This window comes from Parus major, chromosome 7, assembly GCF_001522545.3.
Source record: "Parus major isolate Abel chromosome 7, Parus_major1.1, whole genome shotgun sequence".
NCBI classification, from domain to species: Eukaryota; Metazoa; Chordata; class Aves; order Passeriformes; family Paridae; genus Parus; species Parus major.
Genome location: NC_031776.1, coordinates 27,860,844 through 27,879,800, shown reverse-complemented (window position 1 = coordinate 27,879,800; position 18,957 = coordinate 27,860,844). Strand labels below are relative to the sequence as shown.

General features: G+C 40.1%; 1 protein-coding gene across 14 annotated transcripts in view; it reads right to left on the bottom strand.

The window, feature by feature from the left end:
- Window positions 1-18,957, bottom strand: part of KALRN (kalirin RhoGEF kinase) — a 470,986-nt gene that overhangs the window by 249,417 nt on the left and 202,612 nt on the right. For all 14 annotated transcript variants that reach the window (XM_019007406.2, XM_019007405.2, XM_019007391.2 and 11 more), the window contains 2 exons: window positions 7,273-7,395; window positions 596-787 (listed from right to left, as the gene is read on the bottom strand). In XM_019007406.2, coding sequence (XP_018862951.1) covers window positions 596-787; window positions 7,273-7,395 — 315 coding nt within the window. The remainder of the gene's footprint in view (window positions 1-595; window positions 788-7,272; window positions 7,396-18,957) is intronic.

The window sequence follows — 18,957 nt, the reverse complement described above, 5'->3', positions numbered from 1 at the left end:
ATGAACTGTAGAACCATTCTAGTAGTTGTTAAAGACACAAAATAGAGTTTAGGGTACGGAAAATTTTCTTTGATGTTCACAGCTGTCTCTGAAATCTCTACTTGGTGGGGTCTAACAAAGTCTTGGGTTATGGAGAGCACTGTAAGTGTTGGAATGAATTCCATAATATTCATTAACAATAATGTTCTTTGGCTCCTAGAAATTGCCTTCTGGTCTGCACCTATGTCATGTGTGTGAACACTCCTCTGCACATAGCACATTGAATGAGAGCAGATACTGTTTTCCAGACCATAATAATCCTGAATTTATTTGCAGCACTAATGAAAGAAAGCAGCTCATTAATGCACCAGTATACTTCAGTTATGATCAGCTTCTTTCTCATTACTAAAGTGAAAACATAATTTCTTACCCACCAGGGGACGTGGGCCGTTTTTAGGGTGGAAATGTTGCTGTTTGGTTTTGGGACACTGACCCCCCCCAGGAACAAAGCTCTCAGTGTCACTACACATAAGCCAAAAACCATCAGATGATAACTGCAGCATCATCTTTACTGAAGGAGTGCAGAACTATTTTGCCTCTCCCCAAAGCAACTCACCTGTTCAGCTTTCTGGTGAAAGACAGCAGACATGGCTAAGATGGTGCTGCGCTCATCCAGAGCTGCAGCAAAACTCTTCCACTCCTGATCCAGCTGGCTGGATATTTGTTTGATCTGCTGGGAAGCATAGTGGCCTGCCTCAGAGAGCCTTGATGCCACAGACATGATTCGATTGATGTTGACGTAGGCATTCTGAAAATTAAAAAGCACATATAAATAAAGAGAAGGAAGAACTGTAACCACCCTCTGCCTTCATCACACATTCCAAACATCATCAGTTGGAGTAAAGCCAAGCAGTTCAGTGACAGCAATCAACCACCTGCTTAAATATTCGTGAATAGCAGGCATACTACCTTCCACTCTAAAAGCACATGCCTCTGGATTCTTTCTGTTCATCTGTGCCATTACCTACCACTGTTATTTCCCCCTCTCTCCTTGAATTTATGTAAAACTAATTTGCCATACTTCAGCTATTCACTCACCTGTTGGGGTGTTCTCATTGCTTCTATATTATCCCTGATATTTTTGTTGCATTAATTCATCTCTCTGGATGCTATATCCACATATTCGTAAGTAAAAGTTTGCTTTATGCCCTTTGAGAACTGTCTGATAATCCTTTATAGACATGTAGTGTCAACAAATGGAAAAGTCTTACAGAATGTAAAAGAGCTCATAAGGATATTCTATAGAAATATAAGTGTTTCCATAGAAATGTCTATTACAGTATGGCCTTCAGTTAAAATGTTATCTTTTCTGCAGGCTATTTTAAGCTGTTCTCTATTCTGCATTTAGAAGGATTCAAAAGCCTCTAAAAGAGTAATATTTTCTGTTCTTTCATAAGAATTTTCCATTATTGTTTTTATTCAGCCTTGAAGAAGTGGAAGAATAGTGTTTCTCAAACCAAACTGAAGACAGCAATGTAATTGCATTACAATACCCCCATTCTGCATAGGAATGTAAGCTGAAAATAAATAGCCATCATGACAGTGTCCTACAATGATGCACCATCAAAAGACAAATGACAGCTGTCCTGCAGATTCCTGGAAAGTCATTTATGTAAGCAATTTTCCTTTCTCTTTCCTCCTCACCAGAGGAAAGGAACATCTCAAAATTTGAGATGTTTTGCTAATGATGACTTACTGCTGCTTTTTGTCTCTCTAAACTATTTCCAAAGGGCTTTAGAAATTTCTGGGTAGAATCTGTAAGACCCTCAGGCACAAGGACAGACACAGCCCTGATGATTTTAGCAGCATTACTCATGGGCAAATAATAAATCAGAGATGGAAGTGTTTGTTGGAGCAGGATCTCATCAGAGTGAGTGGGAGCAAAACGTGGAAAGGTATCTGCCAATGCAAACATGAAATGCAACAGAGCACTGCCAAGGTAGGCACAGGTCCAAACTAAGTTGTAAAGCAGGGCAAAGTATGTCTGCAAAGTGTGTGGGATAACTATGAAGCACATTCATCATAACTGTAGGTGCTAAAGGGGAAAAAGATTGGACACCAGCCCTTTGAGCCACTCAGTCCGCCCTGGTAGAACCATGACTGTGACAAGTGTCACATAAATAACTCAGATCTAAAGCAATACCCAGCCTTCAGTCTTGCTTTTTCCCCTTACAAAGCCTTTTCTTAAAAATTGGATTTGACTCAAAATTGTTAGATTAATTTTTAAGAAATAACTATCTTTTTTTTCACTACAACTAGAGAAACCAATCAAAATTCTTCCAGAGCTTAAAGTATACTAAAAAAAGACACTGTGATTTGAAATTTTGACCACCAGTCCAACATTTCTTTGTGTCTCTCTAGGTTCGAAACTGGAAATCAAACTAAATGTTCAAGCCTTTTTCCTAGAAATCCTTCATGAGTAAACCTCAGCCAAGATAATTTTGCAACACTTCAAGTCAATCCTTTTGGTGGAAAGTAGCACAGCATCACTACAGGTGCTAAAACTTAGATGAGTTGTGCCAAAGTCATGGAACATTGCTGTGTTTGAAGACAAAGTTTCCAAAGAATTTTAGATTTCATGTAGAAAATGGCTGTTTTCATCCTGATTTTGTTTGTTTACTTTTTCCCATGCTGAATTATCTCAGCCAGTGTGATGCAATGGGCATGGAGGAAAAACCTGTGAATTCTGTGGCTCCCAGTGGCTCCCGTGCTCAGACGTGTTAACCAGCAGGAGGGTAAGGATAAGTTTAGCTGAACTGCAGCAGATGTTCTGGGAGTCTGGTTTTTAAGTCAGAGAGATTTATATATTGTTATGTCTGTTGTATTTTTATACAGGGATAAGGATGAAAATTTCACTTTCCTATATAAGAATTTTTCATGGAAGGGTACCAACCCACTAACTCCATAGCTTTTTCAGCAGGAAGGAAGGAGCAGTTTGGGAATCACCAGCTCACACCTCTATTCTTTATGCACCAAATGGAAAAGGCTCAGAAAGCAGAGACTCCTGAGCTGCTTCTGCTCATTTTAGAGCAACAGATGCACTCAAGTTTAGTATCACCTGTGATGTGCTCTTCTGTATTGCTGTTGCAGATTGAAGTAAAATGCAATACGTCTTCAAGGCAATCCATAATGTACTTTCAAGAAAAAACCCAACATTTAACTGACCACAATCCACAAAATGCAAGACATTTCTTTTCCACCTTGAGGAAGAACAAACATTGTAAGCTAGGTTTTTTCTTTCATCTTTTTCTGCCAATGTGTAATGCTCTGAAGTAAAATGGAAAATCTATGCCGATGAAATTCATCTGTTGACATTTCACAAAGTTAAATTTTCCTTTTTTTCTGGTTTGTTCACTTCTATAAACTGAGTGAATTGAGGTTTTTTTTCTATGTCACTATTATATAGATCTTTCAGTCTTAATAGGAAATAAATTCAATAGAGCAACTAATGTCTGTGACTTTGTTTTTCCTTTAGGCTTGGAAAATTCACAACAGCAAGTGCATGGAAAGTCTCACTTTAAATTTAACCTAACCTCATCTTTCTTTCAAAACCGAGAGGGGTCCCCAAAGAGGACTGCAAGGGATCACTCATTTATATATATAAGAGCACAATAGGTAAAAAAATAAAGAAACAACATATTAATGCCTAGAAGTAAAAGCATTTCCATTGATATTCTGTAGTCATGACACTAGGATACACTGAAATTTTTGCTAATATATAAAGGTATTTTGGCATTGAAAAAACTTTATTTCAAATGTACTTGCACACTTTCCAAAGGCACTCCTCATGTTAGAGTTAATTTTTTATTGGCTTTATTTCAACTTTGAAACTTTAGTCCAAAAAAAGGGGATTTTTTGCCTTCTAAAAATCACTGGGCTGCAAAACAACAAAAATTTCCCTGCACGTACATCGATATGATGATAGGTAAGAGTTTCATTTACAGTTTACAAAAGCCTTGAGTGGTGCCTTGCAAGCTGCCATTCCCCTCCTTACACTGCAAGCTCTCGGATAAGAGCCCTGTGTCAGCAATAAGCACTGACAGCAGTGGAGTTGCAATTGTGGAATGATCTCCCTCAGGAAATACAGTAATTCATCCCTGATCACCTCACAGGCATGCTGGGAGACCTCCCCTCTTAATTAAACCCTCCAAGCCTGGCTGGGACAATACTTTCTTGTGACACACTTCTAAAAAAATGCCTGACACCCACGAAAGAAAAATGAGCAGTGGAAAGCATTAAATCTGCAAGGAACTTGGCTGTGTTCATCTCATTTCCTAGAGGACTAGGTGAGATACTGTGATGGCAAGCAGCAAAGGTGGGTTCTGCAGATTAATTGAAAGTGAAATTTGATTGCTGAAGGGTTTTTTCTTTAAAATAAAGTAAAAGAATAACCAAGTTGCACTGTACTACTGTGACTTTAGAAACTATATATGAAATGAGCCTAAAACATAAATCCAAAGCAGAATGTTTCAATGACAAAAAAAACCCCTCATGAGATATCTTTAAGACCTTTAAGTTTCTATAACAAGACCAATTACATGCAGCCTGTGTAATACTGGATGGCATTTTAGCTCAGCCTACATACAGAAAAATACCATTCATTGAAAACATATATTGGGAATTTTCAACAGACATTATTAGCCTTTACATGAGAAAGTGTTAGACTAACATGTTGGAAATATATTGTGATTTAGGACGACACGGATCTCTGTGTAGTGTCAGGTAATTCCCTGACAGCAGGACAGGCAGCAGTATCAGCACTGAACACTCCCATTTTTGTGGAAAGAAAGCAGGAACTTATAATTTAAGGAAATTATCAGATCCAGGCATAAAAGTCCAGGCAAGGGAAATACAAATAACTTTAATCAGAACAAAAGGCATGTACACCAGGTATCCAAGTGCAGAGCTACCCCCAGTATGCTTTGTGCCATACCGGAACACTGAGGTTTTGTTTTCTAGTGAATTTATTAGATAATTGATATTTCTTGAAAAAGGTCTGAGTTAAATATTCATCTTTGTGAAAAGTATTATTGCTTCAGTATAAACATTATACAGCTGTGATAAAGAGTAACAATTTATTTTGAAACTGAAGTGAAAACAAGCACTGCCTTGAATCACAGGAAAAGAAATAATCTATGCTCCTTATTGGAAAGAAAAATACCACACTACAGTTTATTACCTCACATATATGATTTCCCCACATCCCACATTGATCACTTAGAAAGAAAAATTATTGTAATAAACAGAGTAGCAAATTGTTTTTCCAAAAAGGAGCTTTGGTCACAGCATGCCTAGAGAGATGCATAGGAAGATCATGCAACAAAAGGCATGACCCAGTACACCTTATCTGCATTTTCTAGAGGAACTGAAGACTGTATTTTAATTATCATTTGTTATGCCATGCTTAAAGGACCCAAGGCACAGTGAAAAGAAAAAAAAGCTAAAAAACAAACAGAATCAAAACAAAATACCTTAGAGATCCAAGATCTGATCCAACTGATGTTTGTAGGCTTTTTCCCTCTTAACACAGAGCCATCTTTAGCTACTTTGTCCTCCTCCAAATTTTTACTAGATACTGATTTCAATGTATTAACAAAACAAAGCAAAATTCAAGACCATATAAAAGCCCAAGCCCTGCAACCAAAAAAAGTGCCTCAAGATTTCATTATTTTATTATTCATACTTCTGAGTAATAAACAGCTGAGCTATTCTCAATCCAACAGTTGCTGATGTATTGCATGTAAAAAAGATCCAGCTAAATTATTAATCAAATTTCTAGAAAAATCATTAATTTTCTATTAACAGCAATGATCGCTTTCCAAGCCTAACTCCCAGTTATTTTAAGAAAATAATAGTAGACAATATTATTTTATATTACCATATTTTGTGGTATTATTACCACTAAAAGGGATAAAGGGAGATCCTCCAGCTTGTCTCTTCTAATGGTATTTCTGAAGAATTATGAGCAAATTTGCATCTTTCATAAGTCAAATGAATTTTAATGCACTAACCTCCGGGACACATTTACTTGTTGAGACTCTGAGAGCATCAGTGTTATATGGAAGCAGTGTTACCCTGGATTTTGCTAGATGGCACTGTGATGGCAAGTTTATCAAGTGCCTAAAGCCTGGTTTTCAGTGCTCTGTTCAGATATAATCACAATAAACACATTAATTGGCATAATAAACATTTCTCATCTCCCACTGTTATGCAATGCCCTAGTGAGGCACAGTGCTTTAAGTGGGGAATAGCTAGCTAGGTGGAAGTGGCCTGTGGAATTCAGGTCAGAGAAGTTAATTACCTGACCTGGAATTTGGCCAGAATCCCAGGGTTAATGCCTGTAACCTTATGAAAGCAGTGTGGGGTCTGTAACTTCCTCGGGTAGTCGGGCTCTCCTGTTCCCATTTCAGACAGCTGCCCTGCAGTGTCTCGCTCTGGGCAGCAGAGCAGGTGTGGCTCTCCAGTGATTTACAGCATCAACTTCAACCACCTGTGAGGTGTCAGCCCCCATGCAGCTGCAGCCTGACCCTGCACAGCAGGAGGAGGTTCACCTGCTGGAGTGGTTTACTCAGGGCAAGCTTTGCTCTAGTTGACTGAGAGTGTTCAGAGAGGGCTCATCTCTGCACTGTGCATTGCAGCAGGGGGTATACATGCATTCTGCCATCCATCCCACTGCAATGATCAAAATATCAATACACCCTGTCCTCATTTCTGTGCTGAAAGCTGGGCACCTTCCAGGACAAATACCTTATGTCTGGAAAGAATAAGAAAATGAGTAAAGCACTTATAAAGGTATAATGATGATTTTTCTGTTTTGAAAAAGAAAGGTAAATTGAGCTGCATTCAAAAGTTCTGACCAATTAACAACTGAAAAAGGCAAAATCCCACTGTGGCCACAACTCACAGCTTGATTAGTGTCTCCTTTCAAGGTTTTGAAAAGTACCTTAGCAGGGTGTGGAGGGAGAAGTATAAATTATTAAAGTGTATCCTACAGCTCTCATTAATTCCCAGTCAAAGAAATGTTGAAAACTTAAAATATATTGTATTTGCTCTCCGAAATGTAAACAAACTCGGCAGGACTGTGCTGCTCTTAAGTCAAGGAAGTTACCATACATCAGTGTCTGGGTGGCCAGCCAGCCTGACCCTCCTTACACCACCTCTCACGGGTCCCCTGTGCACTGGGGGTGGCCCCCTGTGCTGGCCCTCTCCTCCCTCCTGTGCTGCTCAACTCACCATGGAATTCATGGCAAAGTGGTTGTGCTGTGTCTGCAGGTCCAGGGCGTGCTGGTAGCTCACACCGATCTCTGTGTGACTCTGCAGGAACAACTCTTTGTTGTGGCTGATCCAGTCAAACATCTAGAAGGGTTCATGCAAGGAGAGGGAAAAAAAACAGAGTTAGACAAGGAGGGAAACAGTAAGAGACAGTACAAAATATAAAAATCCTCTTCTGAGATAGATGTGTATGCAACACGGCCAAAAGCATCTCAGCTATGATCCTTATTAAAATAAACTGTTGTTGAGCAATGGAAGCATTGAAGCTATCACCAAACTTCACTACTAACAGAATGATAGGTCAGGAAAAAAAATTATTAAACTTGTTCCTCAGTAAGCTTGATCCCACAGTCTTTTCCTATAAGCAATAGGAATATCATATATAGAAAGATGTCAGCAGAGGGAACTATAATCAGGGGTTCCTTCATTGACCAATGATCTAGCAGTTCATAAAGTATTTTTAATTCACAAATGGACCAAAAAGTCCATAAAGATTACCCATGTGATTTTCTCAAACCCCTTTCTCTTTTATCTATATACAAAGTTTCCAAATATTACATTCAAATAGCCAGTTGACTTCCTACACTTTTATTTCCTAGGTCTTCCTAAATTCAAAGCCAGAACCGAGCCTATCTCCCACTTATTATTTTTGGGAATCAAGAGAAGGAAAAAAAAAAAAGAAAAAAAAAGGATTTTATTAATATCTATAGAGAGCACACATTTCAACTTCTTCCACTTCTAAATGTATTCCCAAGGAAAATGGATCGTTCAGTACTTCAGACACAGATAGAAATATATTGAATAAAGCTGATGAAACTTATTTCTTATTCAAAAGCACGTCAGTGTGACATTTCAATCTGCAGCACATTCATTCATTATAAGCTGTCACAAGTCAGCTAAGAGATAGTGCATTTATGTTTAAGCTTGTTCTGTGTTGTGTTAGAGACTAAATGCACTCAAAGTGAGAACCTTTCATTCTTTACTCCCGACTACAGCTCTGCAGGCAACTGCAATCTCACATCTTTTCTGCAAACACTTTTTTTTCAGGATCCCTTTAAAACCATGTTTCCATATCTCCATCCCAGTAAGCTGGGGAACTGTCCATTAATAAGGACTCTTTAATAATTATAATAATAATGATGATAATAATAACAACAAATATCCCTTTTCTCATTAAATCATTATAAAAGAGAAAAACTAATTATAGAGGCTGCAGAGGTCAGGTCAGTTCAGTCCCTGGTGTTAGAGAAAGTGTTTTAAGGTAAAAAGGCAGTGATGCACCTTCTAAGTGACCACCTTAGGGTCAAAATACCAGTCCAGATCTTTGTTATAACATTTACAAGTCCTCCAGTAAAAAGCTGGTTTGTTCTTTAGCACTGCATAGCAATTTCTGACCTGTGACAGCTGAAGAACACTCAGAGCCCCTGCTCTGTTGCTGTAGTTGCTCAGGGTCAGTTCCCCACTCCCTGTGGAGACGATGCTCCTGAGAGGAGAGGAGAGAAAAGGCCCTGCATGGGTCACCTAAGATTCCCGCAGGAAAAACAACATTTCACACTGAGCACTCAATCCAGCAAGGGACTGCTCTGCCGTACGGAGGGGATTTGAAAAAATAACACTGAATATCCCTTTCAACAAAAGGCAAATAAACATTCCAAGTGTCACCAGACACACTGCACTGACCTGGGTCCAAAAAACTGTCACATATGCCTGACTTCTTAATCTTCTATTTATGAAAATACACTTGCAGCTCTAGTGTCTACATCAGCCTTGCATTTTCTGTTGTATTTTCTGATAGTCCTAAAAGCCAAAAGCCTTCGGTTCAAGTTACAAAGGTACAAGTCTAAAGTAGTTTCAATGACACAAATACTTTTCTACCAATGGAGCTGATCAGGCCTATCACCATTTTTTCAGGAAATATAAGTAACATTTTTGCAAGGGTGAGGTCAGAGTTTTCAAACATTACTGCCAATTAAACAGAATTAAATTACCTACTACACCTGAAGAGACATTTAAAGCTTTCTCACTGGATTCCATTTTCTCACTTTATGAAGATTTAATAAGCAACATTAGCACAAAATAATTTGCTACGCTTGTGGGCTTAAAGGAAAAAAAAAAAAGGACAGGAGAAATATAAAGGTAATAAAGAAAAGAAAATTCCATAACAACAAAGTTCATGTCCTAACAACAAGATTTTATGTTTCTGCGGAAAGACCAACAGAGATTTCTTGTAAGTACATATATGTTTGATGAGAACATTTTTTTTTAATGTTTTAAACAATCTAAAGACAGTCAGGGAGAAGAAAATTGGCAGGAATCCACTAAAAATAAACAGTAAATTTAATATTTTGTGCTCAGCAAAGTTGAATCAGGATATTTTTAAGACAAATAATTTAAACAAGTAATCTATTGTTCTGTGGATAGGGAGCATTTCCTTTATCTAATCTATACACATATTGCCGGATGAGAATCTAGCTTAAGTAAAACCATGCTTCTCCCTTTTAATGTAAAATAATAAACTATTAAGAAAAAAAGAAAGTTTAAGAGATGATTTGCCTTTTTTTGTCTTGTTAAATCAACTGAAATATACACCAGTTTAAAGGATGTCCTTCAAGAATTTTGAGTAACACTGAGCAACAGACCTCAATGATGAGAAATGTAAGTATTACACAGTACCACAGCTCACAAAATTTCCTTGACAATGACAGAATTTAAATAAAGAAATACCTAAAAATGGGGTCTTATTTACTTCTGAGATAAAATGGATTGTGTTTTCAAACTTTTTTTCTTTGACCAAAAACTCTAAAATGGTCTTAAACAATTTTCTCATAATAATATAACCCCAAGTTGAGACTCTGAAAACACCAAATGAAACGTGAGTTATGATGGTGCCGTGAGTTTGCAATGCTTGGCCAGGAGGTTTCGATATGAAGGTCTGTCAACATTGTCTGGCCCGTCCCATATTAGCAGCAATATTTCCTGAAAGCTTTCAAGTGAAACTTGTTTTCCACATGAGAAACTCTGATGTTTCCTGTGTTCCTGAAGCAAGTGTGCTGCCTTGTTTGTTTAATTAAAATGCACCATTACGGATGTGAACATGGCAATGACCCAACAACTGCTTTCTCTCAACCCTGCGAGGACTGCCCAATTTTCAAGGGGCTGATGTGGGCTCCTGGAAAAATGTTCAAGAACCTTTACAAGTAAGTTCCCCCTGTCAAAGGAATGAGTTTTTAGTACAATAAATATCAAAGAGTGGAAAATGTGCCCCATGAGATCAGTTTAAGCCAGATAGAGTGCCTCAGCAAACAGATTTTCTGCGTCGCTCTAACATTGCTATACAGCACTGTATCAATTGATCTCATCCCACCCATGAAAACAACTCTTAACAAACCTTGTCTAGTGATTATCGCAAAATTAATGGATCTTTAATTATTCCTGTGACTTACTTCTTAGTTGGAGTCATGCTGACTGCCAGTGAAATAATTTTGCTCTCAAGCCTTCTAATCACTCCTGCAGTCATGAATTCACACTAAACAGCAGCACAGAATAACTAAGATTGGACATTACATCACTGAAAACATGTGAACCAGATGTCCTCAATGTCTCCCAGACTGGCACTTCTCCACATTGCTGTAGATAATCTGGAGACCAGTTAAGTAATTAGGAGTTTTCCAGTGACTGAGAAGCAGGGGGAGGGGTTAAGCACATTTTAAAAAGATAAACTTTCAGTGTGATTATCTCTTGTAGTCCCGTTTCTAACAATACATAAAGAAAATGGAATGCATATGCTGAAGAATGTTAAGTGCTACATCTAATTAAGGAAATTAGTCTTTTATGAGAGTCAGAAGAAATAAGCATGATCCAAAGGGTCTCTTCCCCATGCATTGTAAAGGATCTAACCCCACTGTCACTAGTGATCATATATGCACCAGTAATTACTACAGATGTGGTCTTGAGGTAACTTCACTTGAGATTAGGGTATCAGATCACATCTCCAGCATCAGCCCTGCTGGCAACAATGAGTTCTTAACCTCATGTTTTGTCATCATAGTTGATGAGTTACTAGAAAATCCAGGTTAAGTGTTAGACCAAACAGCAGGTCTCAAGCTGGTCATGAGTAAGTCCTGTAGAGGCAGAATGTGACTCCATATTTCTCCTGGATTTGTAACATCTGGCAGGCCAGTGAGTACAGGGTGAGAACAGCTGTTTGAGAAGAGACAAGAAACACACGGATATGGAACAGCATGTATGCAGGCTGTGCACAGTCCAGCTCCACATCAGCTAAAATGAGATTTATAACATAATTTCAGATAAAAACCTCTGCTCTCTGGCTTTTGTCAGTGCCTGCTGAGGAGCATTAGCACTGGATTCTGAACACAGTGGTGCAGAAACAGCACAGGTTGATGTGCCCAGCACATGGCTGGCAGCACACCCTATGCCAGCAGTATTGATGGGAGAATTACAGCCCTCATGGCCTTGGCAGCCAGTGAACTGAATATATTTATTAATGAAATTGTTTATACATGCTGGAAATAACAAATCCCAAATCTATTGAACACCATAATAGGGCTGGAATTAATTATGAACTGGCATGTAGCAAATCATCTCTCTAAGTTCTCAGCCATAGATATCAAACTCATATGGTTAATTAAGGGCAGAATGATAACCATTATAGCCATGTCATCTTGAGGAACAATATAGGATGCATATAAAGAAAACAGTTCCAAAGGGATATTCTGCTCAAGTCCAATCACTGTTTTTGGCAGCCAACCACAAGATAAAATTTCCTTTCATAAAGAGATGAAGCTCCACCTGAAAACTAGTGAAGGGCTACAGCTCAGCTCCTCCTATGAGAAGCAATTCCAAAAACTTTCTGCTCCTGTTACTGAGCTCTTTACATACTCTGATCTACACAAGGCTCATGTCCAGTTTATACACATTTTCTCTTAGGTCAACACTTCCCAATAAGTTTGGAAAGTTCTCCCAGGTGTTGAACATTTTCCAGTTAAACTGTGGACCAGGCAGGGTCATTGTCTCTTGTGCTGTTTGTCTTACTACAGCCCAGCTCTTTTGAAGCTTAAGATACATAGCCTTCCTTTCTCTGTACTTGTTTTAGTTCATGGATATCATTCAATCCCAATTAAGATCCTAAGGACTAACCCTAAGGACTTTGTGAAATGTTGATTTTATTTCTTTTTTGGAAATACTCCAGCTGACATCATTTAGGATAACTTGTACAGTGCATCTGGCATCAGTTCTAGAAAAGGAGATACAAAAATGGGAGAGCAACAGCTGCTGGATCAACGTCAGTACCTTCTGCTTTGCCTCACTATCTTTTCTCCTGGTAGTTCCCTGCACAAATACTGATGAAGACCAGTAGTGTTTATATGATTTGCTCTGACAAGCACAACTCGGGTGATATTCTGAATAAGAACAAGTTCAAGAGCATTTAGGGAAAATATGAGGCAGGGTTTTGAAATCCAGGTAGTCATAAATGCATTCTCTCACCATGCCTCCATGTACTGCTAACAAAGAGAAAAAAAATGTTAATATAAAAGAATGTCTTGCCTATATTTGTGGAGAGGGTAAATCACTAAATATATGTCAGATGAAATCCCTATTAGATTAGTGCTTTCCAATGTCTTCCTATTTGTGGACCCCATAAATTTTTTTTCAAGGCAAGCACTGTAGCCACTTAAGGTCATCAAAGAATAAATCTGTTTAACCAAATACCTTTACCAACCACTAAGGAACTTAATATCCATGATTCACAGGTTGGGAAATGCTGGAGGTAAGCATACATTGCTTATTAAAGGGAGGTCCATTTAAGAGTCCATGTGCATTTTGTATTTTCAAAATTGTCCAGCCAGTGTTACCCAGAATAATCTACAAGAGAAAGTGGAAAGTTCCACTCTAAGAGCATCTACAGCTAAGCAAGTTCATTTTTATATGTTTCCACAATATAAACAAAATAATAACACACACAGAACAGTAACTGCCAGAGTCCCTCTCTTGAGGTTTAAAAAGTTTCCAGCTACAAGGTCTATTCCTATCTCATTAAGGGAGTTCAAGTATTCACAACAACTCCATTAAACAAAAATCAAGGCATATTTCTCACATCTTTTGCAATTGAATTTAGCCAGTATTTGAACAAAAGAATACTGAGCAACAGATTTGTGGTACACACACAGTCTACACTGACATGCAAGGGCATGATCCAGGAAAGAATTGCATGTGAGCTAACTTTACAAGAGACAATCAAGAAACTCCCCCAATGTCTCCAGACTAGAATCAAAACTACAGTTTAATTGGAACCAGCCATATGTCTAGGTCACCTAAACGTCTGGGAAAGGCCAGCAGAAGTGCAACATGCCCGTGAAGGAACACATGGGAAATGCCAACAGTCGAAAGAACCAGGACTTCTACCTGGAATACAGAAAAACCCCTCCAGTGAAGTCTCGGAGCTAAATTCAGCAGAACAGAGGACTGAAACTGGCTGTCCAGGCTAGCTGGTCCCTCATGGATAAGGAGCCAGAAACAAAGACATAGCAGGTAGAACAGGGGCCTCATTAACCAGAGCCAGTCTGACAGCCCCTGGGGTTTACAGCTGACAGCAACCATCTGTAAGCAAGAAGACATTGCACAAGTTCTGGTGACAAGTCCAAGCTAAAGTTAGAAAGTCAACCAGCAGATCAGGATCAGGCCCGGTGAGGGTAAGCAGGCTCAGACACAGCCCCATGGCCACATCACAAGGTCCACAGCAATGAGGAAGGTCCCAGCTCAGGCTACAAAATGAGTTGATGGACCAGTGTCTGGCTCAGCAGGGCAGGCCAGAGCAGGGCTGTGGCAAAGCTGGCAGTGAGGTTGGTTATTAATGTCCACCAGTGCACACTGGACACTTGCAGTAGGTTGGGTACCTCCACAGTCACCAGGAAAATGGCTGTTCTCAGGTAGGAGGCTAGTGGCTCCAGAATAAATTTTGGACTTAAAGAAAACTTTGATAGCGCATTTAATATTTTTTCATAAACCAACAAATATTATGAAAACCATTTCAACAAAAAAAATAAATTCCAATCTGCTGTAATTCCTGTTGCCACTTTATAAATACAGCCTTAATTAAATCAAAGCACTTGTAGCTTTAAAATAGAACTCTGCATACATCTAAATGCTTTGCTAAGCCAGGGCCTAAACACAACGTTGTGTTTGTTTTTGTGTTTGTCTCGTGTTTACAGATGGTGATGGACAAGCCAATACTTCTGCCAGATCTTTCCCTTTCACATGTGTTCGGCGCAGTCCACGGCCAGGATAAATTGGTGTCGTTCCAACAAGGCCAATTTACACCAGCTGAAGATTCAGACCCACAGCTGTATTTGTGTAAACCTCAATGCTGCATGAACACAGTTTTTCCATCATGAATATCTGTGTATATGATTCACAGAGTACAGTAAGGCTACAGCACATTAAATTATTCCAGACAATGGGCCCAACTGTCAACCCACTAGAAAATTAGCGAGATGTGTGACGTGACAAATAGCTTTGTATTTATAGTAGAGCACCATTTCCAACATACTCACACTGAATGTTCCTATTAAATGCCAGAGTAAGAGATCTGTGTATTTTTTTCCTGACACATATCAAGCCACAGCCATGCACAAAGTAAGGCATGTGATTCCTACAGTGTTGAATAGAGAAGTATGAATTTTACTGTTGAAGGTGGGAGAAAATTACAGTTCCTGAACACATAAACACAACTAATGACATCTGGGCGTATTTTATACATCTGCATTGTTTGCTTGCTTTTTGAGATATTGCACCTTTCCACCACACTTAGTACCATCAAACACTCAGGCATTCCTGGAAAGGATTTTCTGTTCCTCAAAATGGAAATGGCCTTCTCTAGGCACAGATCATCTACAGAGAACTGCTTGCTGTCTAAGTGGAAATTAATTCATTGATTGGATAGAAAATGTAATACTAAAAGATATAAACAGAGAACAGCCACATGAACAGAAAACACAGTGTAAATTATGAAAATTTCCCCCCAAGACGGGGATCTCCCTCTCAGTTTTCAGAAGAAATTTTCATTCAGTTGAAAACGCTGTAGGAGTTTGGTGACTTTGTTACAGACCCTGGTTCTATTCCTGGCTGAATGTGTGACATTCCTGTGATTCCAAATAGCTGCCAGTAAGAACAAAACAGCCAGACAGATGTTTGCTGGTTTGTACAAGAATTGTGGCATTTCCCCTAGCAAACCCACATCTGCCTGAGGCCCAGAGAGGCAGCTGGGAGTAACCACAGCTTTAAACACCTGACATACCAAAGTGCTTCATGGCTGGTGCTGAGATCTCTGTATGGTTGGAAAGCTGAGGATGTCAGCTTTCCACTGGGCTTTGGGGCGCCCAGTCCCCCTAACCCATTCCATAAATCAACCAGTTCAATGTTTCCCCTTGCCTCTGGCAAACCTGTGCAGCTGGGAGGGCAGACAGTGTCTGCACCTGGTGAAGTGGCACAGGTGGCTCTGCAGCTGGCACTGGGTCTGACTGACCCTTGGCAATGCTCCTGGATCTCACAAGGTGGCCTTCAGGGAATCCTGAGCTGCCACCACCCACCTCCTACCAGCCCTGGCACCAGGGGAGGCCCCATCAGGGAGAATCACCACATGCCAGAGCTTGACCATGCTGCCAGAACATCCATCAGCCAGACAACACCTGGATACAAGCTGTTAGGGAAAGAAAATGAGGGGTGCTGAGGGACACTGTGCTGGAGACACACTGTGGGGTCACACCTGAGAGAGGAGTGGCCCATGTCAGAGCAGGAACTCTAAGGCACAACAGCAGAAATCAAAATAAGAATCAGAGAATAGCTGTAACAGCAGTGAAAACAAACTTATGTGAATATTATCCCTGACATGCCCTGTTGCTCACCAAACAAACTTTTGATGGACTGGGTATAAACCAAGACAAAAATGAGGGAAATTTAAGCTGGTGAAAAGTATGTGTTTATGGAAGTGTGTCCTGCTTTTTCCTTTCAACACCCAAATCAAGATGAAAAGTCTGTGCTCATAAGCTTTAAACCCAGCAAAATTCCTCAATTCAAGACTGTTTTTTCTGTGACACCTCTTCAGCACCTGTGCAGGACATGAGGCATCCAGGACTCTGGTGCCAAATAATACAGAGGGGTCTTGCAAGACACGAGGGTTCAAGAAAATATTTCTGAATTCGTTTCTCTGTAATGTGCACACTTTGTAAGAAGAAAAGTCAGGGACACCTGGTTTAAAATGACACTGATACTTCTGGAAGCTATCCACAGACCATGTTCCTGGTTTTTCCTCTTCAGCCCTCACCAGAGAAGACAACCTCTCAGCTGTTCACCCACCTTTATCTGTTCCCTATAAATAGATGTGAAGGGTAATTTAAGACACGTTTTTAAGACCCCAAGCTCTGCCAAGTGTGGGCCATTGAAAGCATTTCAGCCGGGCCAGGAAGACATTAATTTAAAAATAATCACATGGCTACATCTAAAAGATGCTGCACAATAAATCTGTGAACCTCATGTACAGCTTAATTACATTATTTCCTGACAGCTAGTCTCTTAACACCTAACCTTTTTGAGGATCAAAGCAATAAAGAATAAAATAACAGCTTTCTCATCTTTTTCTAAAAGTGTGGGCTTTCTTGCCCTCTAGATCATTTGGGTCTTCTCATCTTCATTAGCTAAACCAGAACTTTGTGGTTAAAACATGCTATAATCATCCTTAAAAATGAGTTTTAATTTTGTTCAGGTGCCAAAACTAATTTTTGTGCCTTACTGATCAGAGGAGCAGTCCTGTGCCTCCCAGAGGTGCCAAGTCGTAGATGCTGAAACAGTCTCAAAATGCTCCCTATCAAAATTGGCAAGCGAAAGAAAGAGGAAATTTCTGCAAATGCAAAAATATTCCATCAGAACATACTGCCTTCAATTATTTTTGGACCCATTCTAATGCTCAAGGAGGAAGCAGGAGGAATAGTAAGTGCGTATCCCGTGTCGGCGGCAGGAAACTACAAATAGCAGAGCACACCATGTTCCAGTTCCAGCCGCAGCGGAGCCGCTTCCTCACAGGCAGGGACGGGCAGCGAGGAAAACAGAGCAGGAACTGCGCCATGGCTCGGGCAGTGCTGTGCCCCTGACACTCCGGGGTCACGAGCTGGGCTGGATGCTCCAGCATCAATGGGACGCAGCGGCCCCAGAGGCTGTGACTGTGCCACAGGGCACGCTCAGCATCGAGGAAACGCGCAACTCTTCCTCACCCTGAGCCGCAGCGGCGGAGCGAGGTGTTCTTGCTGTTTTTACATTCCCATCAAAAAGATCAGGTTCAATTCCAAGTGCTGTGGAGGCAACATATTTATCTTCCAGTAAAAGAAAAAAACCCAGCGGATCTGGCAGCACAGGGCAGAATGAATTAATAGAGAAAGAAGGAAAGCACTGAGATGTTTATTTTACACATAGGATCAGGACTCCCACTGCAGGACAGGCTTCCTGTGCCACAGGAGGCAAGGCAGTTAACCCCTGTGGCTTTTAATTCCCAATTTTTAGCTTTGAACTATGCATCCTTTGCACTTAATTTTGCTGCTACAGCGCCAATCCACTCAACAGAAATCAGTGTCTGGCAGATGACTGCCCTTCCTGATGGACAGCTGTCCACATCTGAAAAATTAGCACAAATGCCTTCAGAAGATTCTTGTGTTCTTTGTTTCTGGAGTCTGAACTCAGGTCATGGAAGTGTTAAGGGAGGAAGTTCGTACCCTCAGAGCTCTTGGACCATTAGCAGCAGACTTGTTGCAGGAGAAACAGAAATGTCAACAGGAGACTACAAAAAAGGTCCTGCCCCTTTGCCACAGAGAAAGAAGTGATGGGTACAGCAATGGAAGGTGACATTCACCACCAGAATAACAGCCACAAGGAAGAGAATTTCTGATATATGTATTTACCCCGATCCCTGTATTGCTCTGCTCAGCAGGCAAGGCAATCCCACACTTCCTCAAACCAGATGGCAAAATGGGGTTTGTAGATGCTTTCAGTTGTAGGAGTAACACAAAGCAGTCAGTGTGTACTTGTGAATTTGTCCTATGGTTATTAGCTTTGTCTCCAATCTTTCTACTGATGGATGGAAGGGCAGAAAAGCAAACGTTCACAATGCTATTGGCACACAAGAGAAAACCCCCTGGTCTTGACTGATAAATAGGAAAATGCAGGGTACAAGCTTGACATGGTGGAAAAGCTGCAAGCTCCTTTGGAACATCACTAATAATGAAGGCTTTTTTCTTTTACAGTCCAATTAGCAGAAACGAGTTCTTTTTGTGCTTTGAGGAAAGTTAATAACTTCTATAATGATCTCCTGATCTTGCAAAAATCTAGTGGGTGTTTTTTTTTTCCTACAGGTACCAAGAACAGGATCTTATTAAGTGTGACCAGCAGTGGTCAAAGTAATGAACACTTCCCACAGAGCCCACCACGATTACTTCTCGCTCTGACAACTCTTCACTTTAGATTGGGGGCAACAAATTGTGGATGCCATTAGCAACCTGTCAGAAGGCGACTTCCGATTAAAGTGAGCAGATGTCAGCTCACTGCATCTTTAATTCAGAACTGCAGCCTGCAAAGACAGCAAGT